At 40.3% G+C, this 14268-nt stretch overlaps 1 protein-coding gene across 2 annotated transcripts in view; it reads left to right on the forward strand.

Annotated features, from left to right (window-relative positions):
* Window positions 1-14268, forward strand: part of CHCHD3 (coiled-coil-helix-coiled-coil-helix domain containing 3) — a 156164-nt gene that overhangs the window by 18386 nt on the left and 123510 nt on the right. For both annotated transcript variants that reach the window (XM_058023464.1, XM_058023465.1), the window contains exon 3: window positions 4460-4544. In XM_058023464.1, coding sequence (XP_057879447.1) covers window positions 4460-4544 — 85 coding nt within the window. The remainder of the gene's footprint in view (window positions 1-4459; window positions 4545-14268) is intronic.

Below are 14268 nucleotides of genomic sequence, written 5' to 3' on the forward strand. Positions count from 1 at the left end.
GAAGTTATTTGAATAATTTGTCCATCTCAAATTGCTGATTTCTCAGGCTAACATTTCTGAGGCTGCAGGTGTCTGCTTTCCCTGAGGTTTGTTGTTTACTGCTCGGGGTGTAATCCTGACATCCTGCTGATTTCTTTCTTTGTTGCTTTAAAGAGAGAGGAAAAAGGTATGGATTTGGATTTTGTGTTAAACAAAGGCTGAGGAGTTGGAGTCAAATACTTCAAGAGTTGTAAAAATTTTTGTGTGCCAAGCTGTTGTAGATGTGGAGGAAAAAATTGCTGATGGTTCCTCAAGAATTGGCATCAAGTGAAGCTTTGCTCCCATCCTGCTCATGGGTGGCCTTTGGAGATCCAAATTTAAACATCTTAAACATCAGGAACTGATGGGAAGTGAGAAGTGCTTCAGTCCCCTTTGCTCCTCTGTCCTTATCCATTCTCCCTGAAACTACCCAAAACCTTTTGAATCCTGGGAAATATCATGGTTTTCTGGTTCTTTATTTGTCTGATTTTGAAGCACAAGTGGGCTTCAGATTAATAAAACAATATTGAATAAATATTCAATAAGTATTTATAAAAAGAAATACAAAAGGTTAAGCAAATGCTTTGGCACACTCATACATAGGGTTAAGCAAATGGCTTTGTCCACTCTTTATAAATATATTTTTAACAGAAATCAGGGTTTGTGGCATTTTAAAAAGGTGGTGGGATAAGCCTTTCTCAGGTTGTTGGATGGATGGAATGTTGGGCTCTGGAGAAGACTGAATGAGAAGTGTTCAAGTCTGCTTTTTCACAAGGGCACAGGACAAGGGGGAATGGCCTTGACCTGAAGGAGGATGGGTTTAGATTTGATTTTAGGAAGAAACTGTCCTTCAAACTTTGCCTGAAGAATTAATGGACAAATAAGAAAAGTCAGGGTGCTGTCTCCCAGAGGCCACCAAAATGGCAAAAATTAAATTCCTTGTGCCTGGTCAGTCCCTGCTTGGTCTGCCCAGGTCCTGGCAGGAGCTTGCTGGGTTTTATCACTGTTGACCTGTGTGGAATCCAGACTCCAATCAAAGCTTCTCCCTCAGTGCCTTTCACAGCTGGATAGGGAAGAGAAAACAGAATTAATAGAATTCCCATGGAATCTCCTGGGAATGTCAGCTCTGGAGCAGCTCCTGCTTTTCTGCAGGGCTGTTTCTCTCATATTCTCACTCCACTCTGCTCTGTCCAGCTGCACAAAACTTTGTTTTTTCTTCTTAAATCCATTATCCCTGAGGCATCACCACCACTCCAGGCTGGCCCAGCCTGGAATTGGGTCTGGATGTGGAGGAAGCTTCCAGAAACCTCCCCCATAGCCCCCAGTCCCAAACGCTGCCCACACAAACCCAGCACAACCATTCTGTGTCTGGGAGCAGTTTGGTGCCTCTCAGAGCTTTGTGCTGATGCCTCAGGTTTTAGTTTTTATATTTTTCCCATTCTGTGCTGCTTTAGTGTGTGGGTCTGGGCTTCATATTATGGGATGGTGAGAGCAGGGAGACAAAACAATTCCTGCTGCAGCTGGGCACCAAGGACAAATGCCCCAAATCTCAGCCCAGGAGCACAAACCCCGTGGGCTGGAGAGAGAAAAACAAGCAGGGTGGGACTGCCTGGGCTAAAGCTGCAATGGGACAATGAACTGCAAGGTGCAAATGGAGCAGAGCTGATCCCAGGGAGAGACCCCGGGTGCATTTTGGGGCTGTTTTGGTTCATCTTGAACCCTTGAGTGCATCCAGAGGGGCTGGGACACAACCCCTGAGGGAGCCCTGAGGGAGCTGGGGGTGCTCAGGTGCAGGAAAGGAGACTCAGGGTGCCCCCAGCACTGTCACAGCTCCTGAAAGGTGCCTGTGCCCAGCTGCCCCTGGGCTCTGTCCCCAGCAGCACTGGCACACCCAGAGCACACAGCCTGAGCTGGGCCAAGGGAAATCCAGCTTGGAGAGCAGCAAAAAGCTTTTCCAGCAAGGGGGAGAAAGTTCTGCAATGGCTGCCCGGGGAGGGGGTGCAGTCACCATCCCTGGGGGTGTTTAACCAGCCTGGAGGTGGCACTGGGTGCCAGGGGCTGGGCTGGGCTCCAGGGCCTTGGAGGGCTCTCCCAACACAGGGATTCTGGGAATTCTGTGAATCTGCCCAAGGTGCATCCATGGAGGAGATCCTTTTAATAAATCCCTGTTTTATTCTGTAACTCTGCCCAGCCTCTGTTCTAGCTCAGCCTTCTCAAGGCATCACTGCAGCCTTTTTGGGGGTGCCCATCCCCATTATCCCAGTGCTTTTCCATTCCCATCATCCCAGGAGAGCTGTGCCAATCAAACACCCATCCCAGGGTGTGCTGAGGGCCAGAGCAGCAGTTCCTGGGTTTTGGGTGTGTTCCCTTCACTGCCCAGCTCCCAGATGGGTTTGTGATGGGAGCTGTGCACTCTCACTCTCACCTCACTTTGGTTTGTGCTCCTGGAGGAGCAGGGGAAGCCCTGGAGTACAGATGTGACCTTCTAAATGTACCTGAAAATCTTCCAGTTTGCTCTGGAATGAAGCTGAGACTGATTTCAGCATCCTGAGGAACTTCTAATATTAAAGGGAGTCATGTTGGGAATGGCTGTGCAATAATAATTTAATGTTTAACAGAATAATATTAATGTATTAATATTTTAGCAGTCTTGCACCCCCTAGGTTTCACATTCTCAAGTATTTCAATGGTCAGCTGTGTGTTGTTAATGCCCTGTAGTGTGAGCAGAGATGGCCATCAGAAATGTAATTTAACATTTAATGTTAAACACTCTTTTCCTGATCCTCTCTCAAATAAATTACCTTTTCTCTTTTTAAACGCTTTTCCCCCTAGAACAAATCCCTCCTCCTTATAGAACTACAATTTTTAAATTTTATTTTTCAACTAAAACATCATAAAGCTCCCATTTGGGGAGCTCCCCAATTCCATCTTACAAGAATTCCATTGAATGATCTATAGCTCCACTTTTATTCCCTATTAGTATTTGCCTGATCGATGGGCAGCCTAATTGATTGTTCAGGTCAAATGTCTTTATTGGCTGCTGCCTGAATCCCTCCTCATTATGACATAAACCATCCTCCTCTGCTCTCTTGGACTTCTTGTACTCATTTTTGTACACCAGAGCCAGAAATTTCCTTCTGTTTCAATGTTATGTCAATCAAGATAATCCCAATAAAATAGGGGTTTCCTTTTTCACCCAGATTTTTGTTAGAGATCTGTTGAAAGGTTCATATTTCCCTCTGAATTTTAATTTTAAAATATTTTTAGGCTGGGGTATCACTGATAATTTAGAAGTTTCCCCCCACTTTTCCCTCTGTTTCTGTGATCTCAGCATTTCCTGGGCCTGGCATGATGGATATCGATTCCTGCTCCTTTTCCAAAGATATTTCTAACTGGATTAGTTGGCCAAAACTCCCATAAAATTGATGAAGCTGCTTCATTCATTCATTCCTAAAACCCTTTTGTGAGGCTGCTTTAGCATGAGCAGAATTGCAGGGAGTAGAACAGAAAAGTGGAATAATGATTTTGGATAATCTTTGCTGATAAATCCAACTCCTGGAGATGAGGTCACACAGACTTTCCAGTGTCTTTTTTAATTTTAAAATTAAAATTAATTTTAATTTCTCTGGGCTTGATTTTCCTTTGCAGGGTTTTTATGACCCTTTTTGGGGTTCAGCAGGTTTGGGGTGGGATCCCATCCTGGAGCTCTGGGGGCAGGAGTGAGGGAATTTTCTGGAAATCCAGAGCACGGCAAACTTCAGCTCAGTGTAGGTCAGGATTTATTCCAGGCAGGATTAGGATTAAACTGGATTTTGGTGGTTTTGGAGATGTCTTTCAGCCTTGTAGGGTTGGTGGCTCTCCCTCTGTTCACATTCTTGAAGAAGTTGCTTCCCTGATTTTTTTAATTCTTAACCAGTTTCATTGATTCATCTGACAGAATCTAAGTGAAGGAAATATTCTTTCCAGTCTGGATAATTTGGGGGAAAATCTTTCTCTAGGAATTAGAAATATGAATATTTAGGGTGCTGTAAGAGCTTTGTTGTATAAAACACATCTGAAAATACTTGATTTGTTACACAAAAATATTTATTTTTTCTATATGAATGAAAAGCTGCATTTTATGACTTTACTGTTTATGTCTCTGTCTCATTCCTATGGTTTTACTTTACAAAGCCATGTTTCTGAAGAAAATATTTAATTTAATGTACAGTCCATGTTGTTTAATTTTTGAAAGATTACACTAATTGAAAAGCTGTTTAATAAGAAAGTGTTTTAAAGGCTAAAATTTCAAAGATGGTTAAACCACAAGAAAACAACTCCAACTGCTGTGAGGGGAAAAAAGCAAATAAACAATGGAGGGCACTGTATAATGCAGTTGTTTCTGTAATTGGGGATAAGTTGTGTTCTGTTAACATTTCATTGCATTTTCTTTTAATTGCAGTTAGTGATGAAGAGCTGAAGAAAAGAATAGCTGAGGAACTGGCACTGGAACGAGCCAGGAGAGACTCTGAAGCTCAGAAGAGAAGGTTGGTTCATTAATAATAACAATATTTCAAACCAACTTGGCCTTAATGCTTTTATTTGATTTATCTGCTTACTGGAATAACTGAATTTTGTGCCTGTGAGAGCTCTGGGGGCTGCAGCAGGTTTGGATATTAAATCCATGTTCAACAACAAATGAGCTGGAATTCCCTTGTAAGAGCTGATCCAAACTGTTGCTCTAAATCCCTTTGGACTTCTTGAGCTTGGATTTTTGCTGCCTTTTAAGCTCAATTTTGCTGATTTCTCTGGAGCCCAAATAATCACTTTGAGCTGCACAGGGATTGGGTCCCTGTGATCCCAGGGGCTGAGGAAAAATACCTTGAAATGGGAATTCTGGAGTTTGCTGGGAATTCTGGAATTCCCAGGATGTTTTGAGGCACTTTGAATATGTAAAATACTGTATTGAACCAGTTCACACCAGTAAAACCCTTTTGGTTCCTTTCTATATATTGAAATATTCCTTTTTAGGAATATTTCATTTTTTATTCTCAGAGATTGATTCTGAAAGCCTGATCAGAGCCACTATCAACAATTAAAAATTCCTCTTTAAATTTAGAAATTTTGGTATCTGCTGAACTTCTGTGTTTATTTCTCCTTGCAGTGGTTGTTGTAAATAGATAACACAAACACACTGAGGATAAATACAAATATTCCACACTGTCCTCCACTGAGAATGGGGAGAAAGGCTCATTATGATGGATTAAGAAAAATTAGGCTGTAATTAGTCCTACTTCAACTGTCTGCACAGATCTCAGTTGTTTCCTACCCAGCATTCTGGTATTTAATTGAGTTAAGTTGATGGAGTATATAATTAGATAGGACTGTATTAATGTCCCAGGGAAAAAAAATCTCTCTTTTTTTTGCATCAGCAATAAAGGAAATCAATAAATTCCAGTGAAATTCCCCCTCTCCTCAACTGGGCTTTGACAGGAAAACTTGGGTTATTTTTGAGCTTTTTGAATGCTGAAGACTTCAGCTAAATGGGATGAAAATCTGGAAATATTTGGTTTGCAACTTCAGCATTTTCAGTACCATCCAGAATTCTCCTTGCAGGGTTGTGCCTTGGTCTGTCAAAGGGAGGGAGGAGATTGGGTAAAATATCAAAGTAAATTAATGATGATGATGCTAAAGAGAGGAAAAATATCACAATTTGTTAACAGCTGCACTTCTTTTCAAATTTTTATTTATTTAATTAATGGTTTTGGTTGTTTTATTAGTTTTTATAAAGTATATTTTTATTATTGTATTTTTTAATTCTTTTTCACAGTATTATTTTTCATTACAATGTATTATTATAATGTTTTACACCAATTATAAAAATCTGTTTTTAACAGAGCATAGAAATTTTTTTGTTTTGAATGGAACAACTGTAAAAGATGCAGATCTTTTTCCATAAGTAAAACTTAAAGTCTTTATGGGCTGAATTCTGGTGGAGGTTTGTGTTTTAAAAACATTCAAGAAACTCATTCAGGTAAATTGTTTTGTCTTCCATGTGCAGAATGTTCCAGGTAATAGAAACTTGGAATTTAAGCTGTAATAATTTGTGATATAAATACAAACACATGGATGCTGTTTTGGAAAACAGAACAAAACCCTCAGCTCTACATTTAAGCTTCTTGACCCTGCACTTGTGATTTATTAACAATTTCATTTCATAACCTGCTAAGTTTAAGACAAATCCTGTTGGGATTTGATAAAAATTAAACTTTTTGCCTCCACATTCATCTCATGGATTGTTTTACCATGGATGGTATATTTTATATATTTATATTCTCACTTCTTTCTCTAAACTAGGATTTTTTCCCAATATTTCAATGAAATAACATTTCAGCAGAAAAATATCTGAAACTTGGGACTGTTTGTTGTCTGATTCCAAGTGCCTAAAGCTGATTTTGTGCTGTTCTGTGAGCAGTGCATGAGCACATTTGGGTTTGATTGCAAAATGTCTTTTCCTCATTTCAGGCTGTGAAGGGAAGAAATCTTAATTTGAACTTCTAGCTAAATTATTTATTCACACATCCACACACAGTACAGATGGGCTGCTATATAAAGTTAAAATCTGGGCTTATTTTGGGGATTAGAGCTGAAGAATGACTCTTAAATTGTATTTTAATGCCAGCAACTCTAACAATATATGAATTACAGCTTTCATTTAACAGGACTTGGAATAATTAATAAAATAGTGATTTAGACCCAACTTAGAATACATTTCCAAAATTCTGCACTGATTCCACTTTACTCTTCCTTTTACTCAACCCAACTGTTGTTCCTCACTTGAGTTTTGAACATTTTGAAATGTTTCATTTGAAAAGCATTTTCATTTTGGAAAGTTCATGTAGAAAATTGCTGATCATTAATTTAAAACAGAATTTGTGGAGTTTGCAACAGTGACTGTGAGCAGTTAATGTGACAGAGCTGAGGGTGACACTCAAGGGAACATAAAAATGAGAGGATGGACACAAAAACTGGAGCTTGACAGTGGTGACAGGTAATAAATGATAATTAAGAGAAGAATTCTGAATTATAAATAAGAGAAATCCACACAACTTAAGGGACCAGTGAGTGATAATTTCAATTTTGCTTTTTCTCTGCTTTTTCTAGACAAGCTCAGCAAATGTTTAGCATTTTTTTTCTAATTTCCCAGAAAATGAGGAAATTTTGAATGTCATGGCTTTGAGAGCAGGCATTGGGGAAATAAATAAATAAATTTCCTTGTCCCATCAGAGCGCAGAATTTATCCACTCCATCCATGAACTTTGTTCATTTGTTGGGCTCCAGCATACTGATGGTGCTCAGTAAATCTGTTTTTCAAGTTTGCTTTAAATGAAAAGTGCAGGCAAAGTAAAAAGTATTCTGAGGCAGCAAAAAGAACGACTTTAATCATCAGCATAATGATAAAATTTTAGATACTGCTGCAGTCTTGGGGCGATACACAAGGGAACATAAAAATGAGAGGATGGACACAAAAACTGGAGCTTGACAGTGGTGACAGGTAATAAATGATAATTAAGAGAAGAATTCTTAATTATTAATAAGAGAAATCCACACAACTTAATGGACCAGTGGGTGATAATTTCAATTTTGCTTTTTCTCTGCTTATTCTAGACAAGCTCAGCAAATATTTAGCATTTTTTTCTAATTTCCCAGAAAATGAGGAAATTTTTAATGTCATGGCTTTGAGAACAGGCATTGGGGAAATAAATAAATAAATTTCCTTGTCCCATCAGAGAGCAGAATTTATCCACTCCATCCATGAACTTTGTTCATTTGTTGGGCTCCAGCATACTGATGGTGCTCAGTAAATCTGTTTTTCAAGTTTGCTTTAAATGAAAAGTGCAGGCAAAGTAAAAAGTATTTTGAGGCAGCAAAAAGAACGACTTTAATCATCAGCATAATGATAAAATTTTAGATACTGCCAAGCTCATCAGAGTGCTGGATTCCTGCACTAAAATATCCAAACCACTGCTTCAGAGGCAAGTGATGGATGTGATTTCCCATGGAAATTGAACCTTCCTGAATGATGACTTGCCTTTTTTTCCACCCCTGAAAATCAGAGAAATTTCAGACTTTTTATTTTGCTAATCATTCAGCTCAGGCTAATTATATTTGGGCGGGGTTCAGTTTCTTGCTTGGTGAGTGTTTCCCAGCTTCCACTTTTTAAATGTGATTTGGCACAGGGCAAATATTAATTATCTGTAGAGTGAGGTGTTTTTGGAAGCTGCTGTGCATGGCAGTGCCCTCAGTAGTGCAGGAAGTGTATTTTGTTCAAGTCTTCCATAAATTCATCCCTGGAATTTTGTTGGTGTGCCAAAAATCTGTCCCTGACTTTGGTTGGGACTGTCCTGTGACGTGCTCTGATTCCAGGGCTTTTTCTTAGAGGAAAACTCCTGCTGGAAGGAGGAAATTTAAGGCAGGAAAAGGCTTAAAAATGGACTTTGGTTTGTTTTGGTGGCCCTGCAGTAATTCTGCTGCCAGGTCTGCTCCAGAAGTGTTTCAGGTATGACAGAGGAGGGGAGGAGATGGATCCAGGGAGAGCACCCAGCACATGGCAGGGCCTGCAGGGGCTCCAGCAGAGCTGCAGAGGGACTGGGGACAAGGCCTGCAGGGACAGCACCCAGGGAATGGCTCCCACTGCCAGAGGGCAGCCATGGGTGGCATCTTGGCAATGAGGAATTCCTGCCTGGGCTGGCATTGCCAGAGCAGCTGGGGCTGCCCCTGATCCCTGCAGTGCCCAAGGCCAGGCTGGAGCAGCCTGGGATGGTGGCATTGGAATGGGATGGGCTTGAAGGGCCCTTCCCACCCAAACCATTCTGGGATTTGGGACACTCAGAATCCATCCCCAGGGATTTTGATGGAAGCTGGGGATGGCAAAGGGAAGGGAGACCCTTCCTGGAGTGCTGAGATTGCCAGTGAAGCCCCCAGATCCCAAAATCCCTTCCTAGAGAGGAGTCGGGGTGGGGATGGATCCAATGGCAGGCTGGGAGAGCTGGGAATGGAGGGAATTCCCTGGAGAGGGAGCCTGGGGTGGGATTTTGGGAAGGGATTCCCAGAGCAGCTGGGGCTGCCCCTGATCCCTGCAGTGGCCAAGGTTGGACACTGGGGCTGGAGCAGCCTGGGACAGTGGGAGGTGTCCCTGCCATGGCAGGGGTGGCACTGGGTGGGCTTTAAGCTCCTTCCCACCCAAACCATTCCAGGATTCTCTGGTGGCTTTTGATAACTGAGTTTTTTATGTGTATCTGCCATCTCATCACCTGTGACCAGGTGGTGCACCTTGGGTAACTTTTCTCTTGAAAAATCCTTTCCTTGACTAATGCAGACGAGCTGATAGAATATTCTGTCTTGGTTTGAAAAGCCAGGAGTCTGCTAAGGAAGGCAGGAGCCTCCCTTGAAATGGAAAATGTAAACCCCTGCCCTTATAATTTTGAAATTAAGGGGCTCTCAGGCAACGATATGGGAGCAGGAATAACAGTTCTTTACTCAGAAAATTAAAATACAAATGCAATAGTACAAAAAAATTCCAAAAACCACAGTCAGAGTGAGAGCAGTCCCTGCCCCCTGTGTGTCAGGGGGGTGTCCCAGCCCCATGCCATGGGGGCTCAGCCCTCCTGCAGTGCCAGCTATGGCTCTGCTGCAGCAGGGATCCTGCACAAGGGGGGAGTTTTCCTCTGCAGCTCCAGGGCTGCTGCAGATGGGCCTGGGCTCCCTCTGGCCATGCAGGGCAGCAGAAAGCTGCTCCTCTGGCAATGCAGGGGGCAAAGGCTGCTGTGCTGTGCCAGGCTCAGATTGGATCCAGGCAGGAATGCTTGGCTCCTCCCCTGGGCGGAGCATCTCCCCATGGGATGCTGGGATTGGATCAGCCCTGCAGGGACACTCAGTGGCCATGGACAGCAGAGATCTCCTGCAGGGAGGGTTGGCTGGGGGAGAGATAAAGAAACCTGCCCCATGGACAGAGAGAACTGCCCCACCTCTGGCAGGTGGGGATAAAATACAAATCCCCACCCACATCTTTCAACCTGAGACATTCCCTGGGAATGAATTGTTGGATTCTGTTCTCTGTGGCTCACTGGGCTCCATTTTATCTGTCACCAGCTGCACAACTGATTGCAGCCTCTGTTTGTGCCATCCTCATCTGTTTGGAGGAATCTTTTTAAACTGTAAATCAGCTTTGACCCCGCCCTGGTGCGCAGAGCTGCTCTGTGATGAGTTATTAAAGTTGTAACTGATAGTGGAACCCTGGAAAAAGTTAAAGATAGAATCTAAAAATGTTAGGCTTTGTGCTTTCCCAGATCAACTGCACCTGCGTAAGCAGTATGATAAATTATATAATTGTTAGATGTGATGATTGTTTAGTAATTAAATGTAATTATTATATAACCATAAGAAGAATAGTGAGAAACTATGTTGGAAATTCAGAGAGGGGCTAAATTTATGTATACAATAGAACAATATAAGTTTAATAATTAACATGAAAGTTATGTAACGATAGAGTATAAAGCATGATCATTTCAGATACATGGTCGGAGTCAGATTTGGGTTGAATACACCCCGATTCCCAGAGCTCTTAATAAAAAGCACTGCATATAATCCCTGTGATTATGTGTTTTTGAACGCTCACATAACCATGAGATTTTTTATTTGTTTTGTTGTTGTGCTTCAAGAGGGTCTGTAGATAACTGCTCATCACTGGGCTTTCATTGATGCTCTGAGTGCTTTCCCCAAGCTTTTTTTTTGTCGTGTCTCAGCAGCACATTGCATAAATGATGAGCTCTTAGTAAACCTGGAGTAAAGAGTTGGTGCAGAACAAATTCACCAGCGAAATGTAAAGTGAGAGAAGAATGAAGAGGAGTATTGGACAAGAAGCCTTTGGGAAACTGCAAACCAAAATTGTTATATTAAAATCAATACTGGGCCTTGACCTTTCTGTGCTAGTGGATACTCTAAAACTTCCTATTGATTTCTGCTGTAATGACATGTTTATTCCAGTTTCCTGGCACAGGTGTGGAGAACAAGGGGAGAAAATAAAATTATGGATTTCTTTACAATGTTCATTTTATGTTTCAGTGAGTTAAAGATATGAGGAGCATCTTAATGTATCTTTAGTTCATATGGGGAGCTAACTAATTGTGGTGAAAATTTCTTCCAAAGATTCTTTTCCTCCTAAATTATTATTTTTTTTTTCCCAAGTAATCAGCTAAGTTGAATTGGGAAACCTGCTTTTTCCTGTAGGATTGTCCTCAGGGGGAGCAAAAAGCTCTTTTTTAGGTAATAGTTATTTTGTCTTCTGCCACAGGGACCTGTTGGTATTGTTTGGATTAAGTGGGAAAAGAGTCTGGAAAACTCCATCTTCAGGCAGAGAAAAAGCTGGGAATGCTCCAAAGCAGTAAAAGTGATAATTGTTTTGACTTGGGATAGCTCAAAAATGAGAGTTTAATATCTCCTGGCAAGAGAAGCTGCTCTGGTGTGGTAAAACCAGAGATCCCAACTGATAATCACATCGAGAAATGCAAGGGGATTTTTATTTTATAACACTGATTTTATAAAAATTTAAAATAAACCCTTTTTTCCTTGTGTTGGAACCCTGGGTGCTGAGAATTGGAGATTTCTGTGCTGCCAGGCACTGACACCCAGGAGAACCCTGCACTGCCCTGAGGCCTGGAGAAGCTTCCAGAATGGAATGGTGGAACTGGGACTGTGGGTGTGCAGTTTGAACAGGAGTGTGTGAGATCACAGGGTGGGAAACCCTGAGTTTAAGGGTTTAGAATGCAGCAATAGATATAAAGCAAGATGGAGGTTTTGGGGCAGTGCTGGTCCTTCTTCTTCACCTTCTTCTCCAGGGGTTTGGGTGGTTTTGTGTCATTGGATAAAAAAGTCCCCATTGCAGGCCATGGGTGGTTGGGTATTGGGTTAAAAGTGAAAATAATTTAGGTGTCATTTATTAAAAGGCCTTGTAGAGAGAGATGGGGCTCTATTTTTAGTTTGTTATTGAAGTGCTGCAGAACTTGGGGTTTGTGAGACTATGACAGATAACCACTGAAAAACATCTGAGTCCCAACAAGAAATACCATCTCACACGTTTAACCCCAACCTTGGCAAAAAGAAGATAAACTCACCAACCTGCTGTCCCTCAAATCCTAATTATCCCAAAGGCAATCAGCAATTAACTCCTTGGAACCCTGGGTGCTGGGAATTGGAGATTTCTGTGCTGCAGGCACTGACCCCCCAGAGAACCCTGCACTGAGCTGAGGCCTGGAGAAGCTTCCAGAATGGAATGATGGAACTGGGACTGTGGGTGTGCAGTTTGAACAGGAGTGTGTGAGATCACAGGGTGGGAAACTCAGAGTTTAAGGGTTTAGAATACAGGAATGGATAGAAAGCTAAGACAGAAGTTTTAGGGCAGTGCTGGTCCTTCTTCTTCACCTTCTTCTTCATGAGTTTGGGTGGTATTTTGTAATTAGACAGAAAAATCCTCATTGCAGGCTTCCAGTGAATAGTTTTTAAGTTAAAAGTGAAAATATTTAAGTATAATTTCTTAATTAAATAATTTAACCTTAAAAGACCCTACAACAAAAGATTGTTAACCAAATTGTACCTTACTAATGAAGAACTGCAGAACTCACTACCTATTAAACTATAATGTAAATAAAAGTAATAAACACCTAAATCTAAACACAAACTATGGCCTCAAATACCTTCAGTCCCAACCTCAACAAAAGAAAAAACCCAATTTCAAACAAAAGAAAAAAAAATCCAAAACCCGGCATTTAATGGATTGTGTGAGGATAATAATAATAACAATAATAATACTTATTCATTAATTATATTGTTATATAATATTATTGTATTATATAGTATTATATACTGTTATATGATATAATAATAATAATAATAATAATAATAATAATAATAACAATAATAAGACTTATTCATTAATTACATTGTTATATAATATTATTGTATTATGTAGTATTATATACTGTTATATGATATAATAATAGTAGTAGTAATAATAATAATAATAATAATAATAATAATAATAATAGCAATCCAAACTATAATAATAACTTTAAAACTTGAAATTTAAACAAAAAAAACCCCTTGGAGTGCCAAAGGGCCCCTCCAGCCTCAGGGCTGTGAAGATTTTGGCCTCACATCCCACCTGGAATTCCTCTTATTTTCCCTTCCCAGCCATTCCATCTCTCCAACATTTTCCCCCTCTCTGAGCAGACACTTCCCTTGTCTGATCTCACACTCAGCGAAAGATTTGGATTCAGACATTTATTAATTCTTATTTATATTGCACTCTTTATAAATGCTGTGTTCGGTAGTGTTTAACTCTAATAATTTAAAAATGGAGATATATTTCATTTTTATAAGGTTTTTTTAAGGATAAACTGTCTAATTAAGAAATGATTCGTAAATCATTTTTACTTTTAACTTAATAACTAACTACTTGTGTCTCATAATGTGGATTTTTTCATTTAATTATACAATATTATTTAAACTCATGAAGAAGAAGGTAAAGAAGATGGACTAGTTTAGTTTTAAAACTTCCATCTTGTTTTATATATATTATTATATTCTGAAACTTTAAACTCTTAGCTTTTTATTAGGTGATATTATACACTTTTATTTAAACTATACACTTATAATTTTAGTTTTATGAATCAATTTTGCTAGTTATTTTTACAGCTTTAGATCCATGCAGTGTTCTGTTGGGGGTCAGTGTCTGTCAGAATAGAAAATCTAAAATTCTCAGCAGCCAGGGTTCCAACAGGTGCCTTTTTGGGCAGCTCTTCCAAGCAGGAAAGTTTCGTGTGTGATTTTTACCTGCAAAATGCCAGGGAAGCATAAAAGTGTTTATCAGGTCGGGAAGTATCAAACTGCCTTAGAAGCCTGTTGAAGTTTTATTGTTTTCAGTGAAAAAATGTTTTGTTTTCAGAAGAAAAAAAGGTGTTTGGCAATGGCAGAGTTACTCTGCAAGGTTTCCTGCTCTGATTCTCCATTAATACCATTATGTCTGGCTCTCAGGATATGGAGAGATGAATCTTGGAGATGGGAGGTGGAAATTGGAGAGAGCAGAGCTATAATTCACTCCTGCCTTTATAAACCCCAATTTTCAAGGGCTTATTTTTCACATGGATTTTAAAACCTGCCATCTCAGCTGACAGCTTGGATGCTGAGCTTCATCTTGATCAGTTTATTTCTAGG

This window comes from Melospiza georgiana, chromosome 4, assembly GCF_028018845.1.
Source record: "Melospiza georgiana isolate bMelGeo1 chromosome 4, bMelGeo1.pri, whole genome shotgun sequence".
In the NCBI taxonomy this organism is placed as follows: Eukaryota; Metazoa; Chordata; class Aves; order Passeriformes; family Passerellidae; genus Melospiza; species Melospiza georgiana.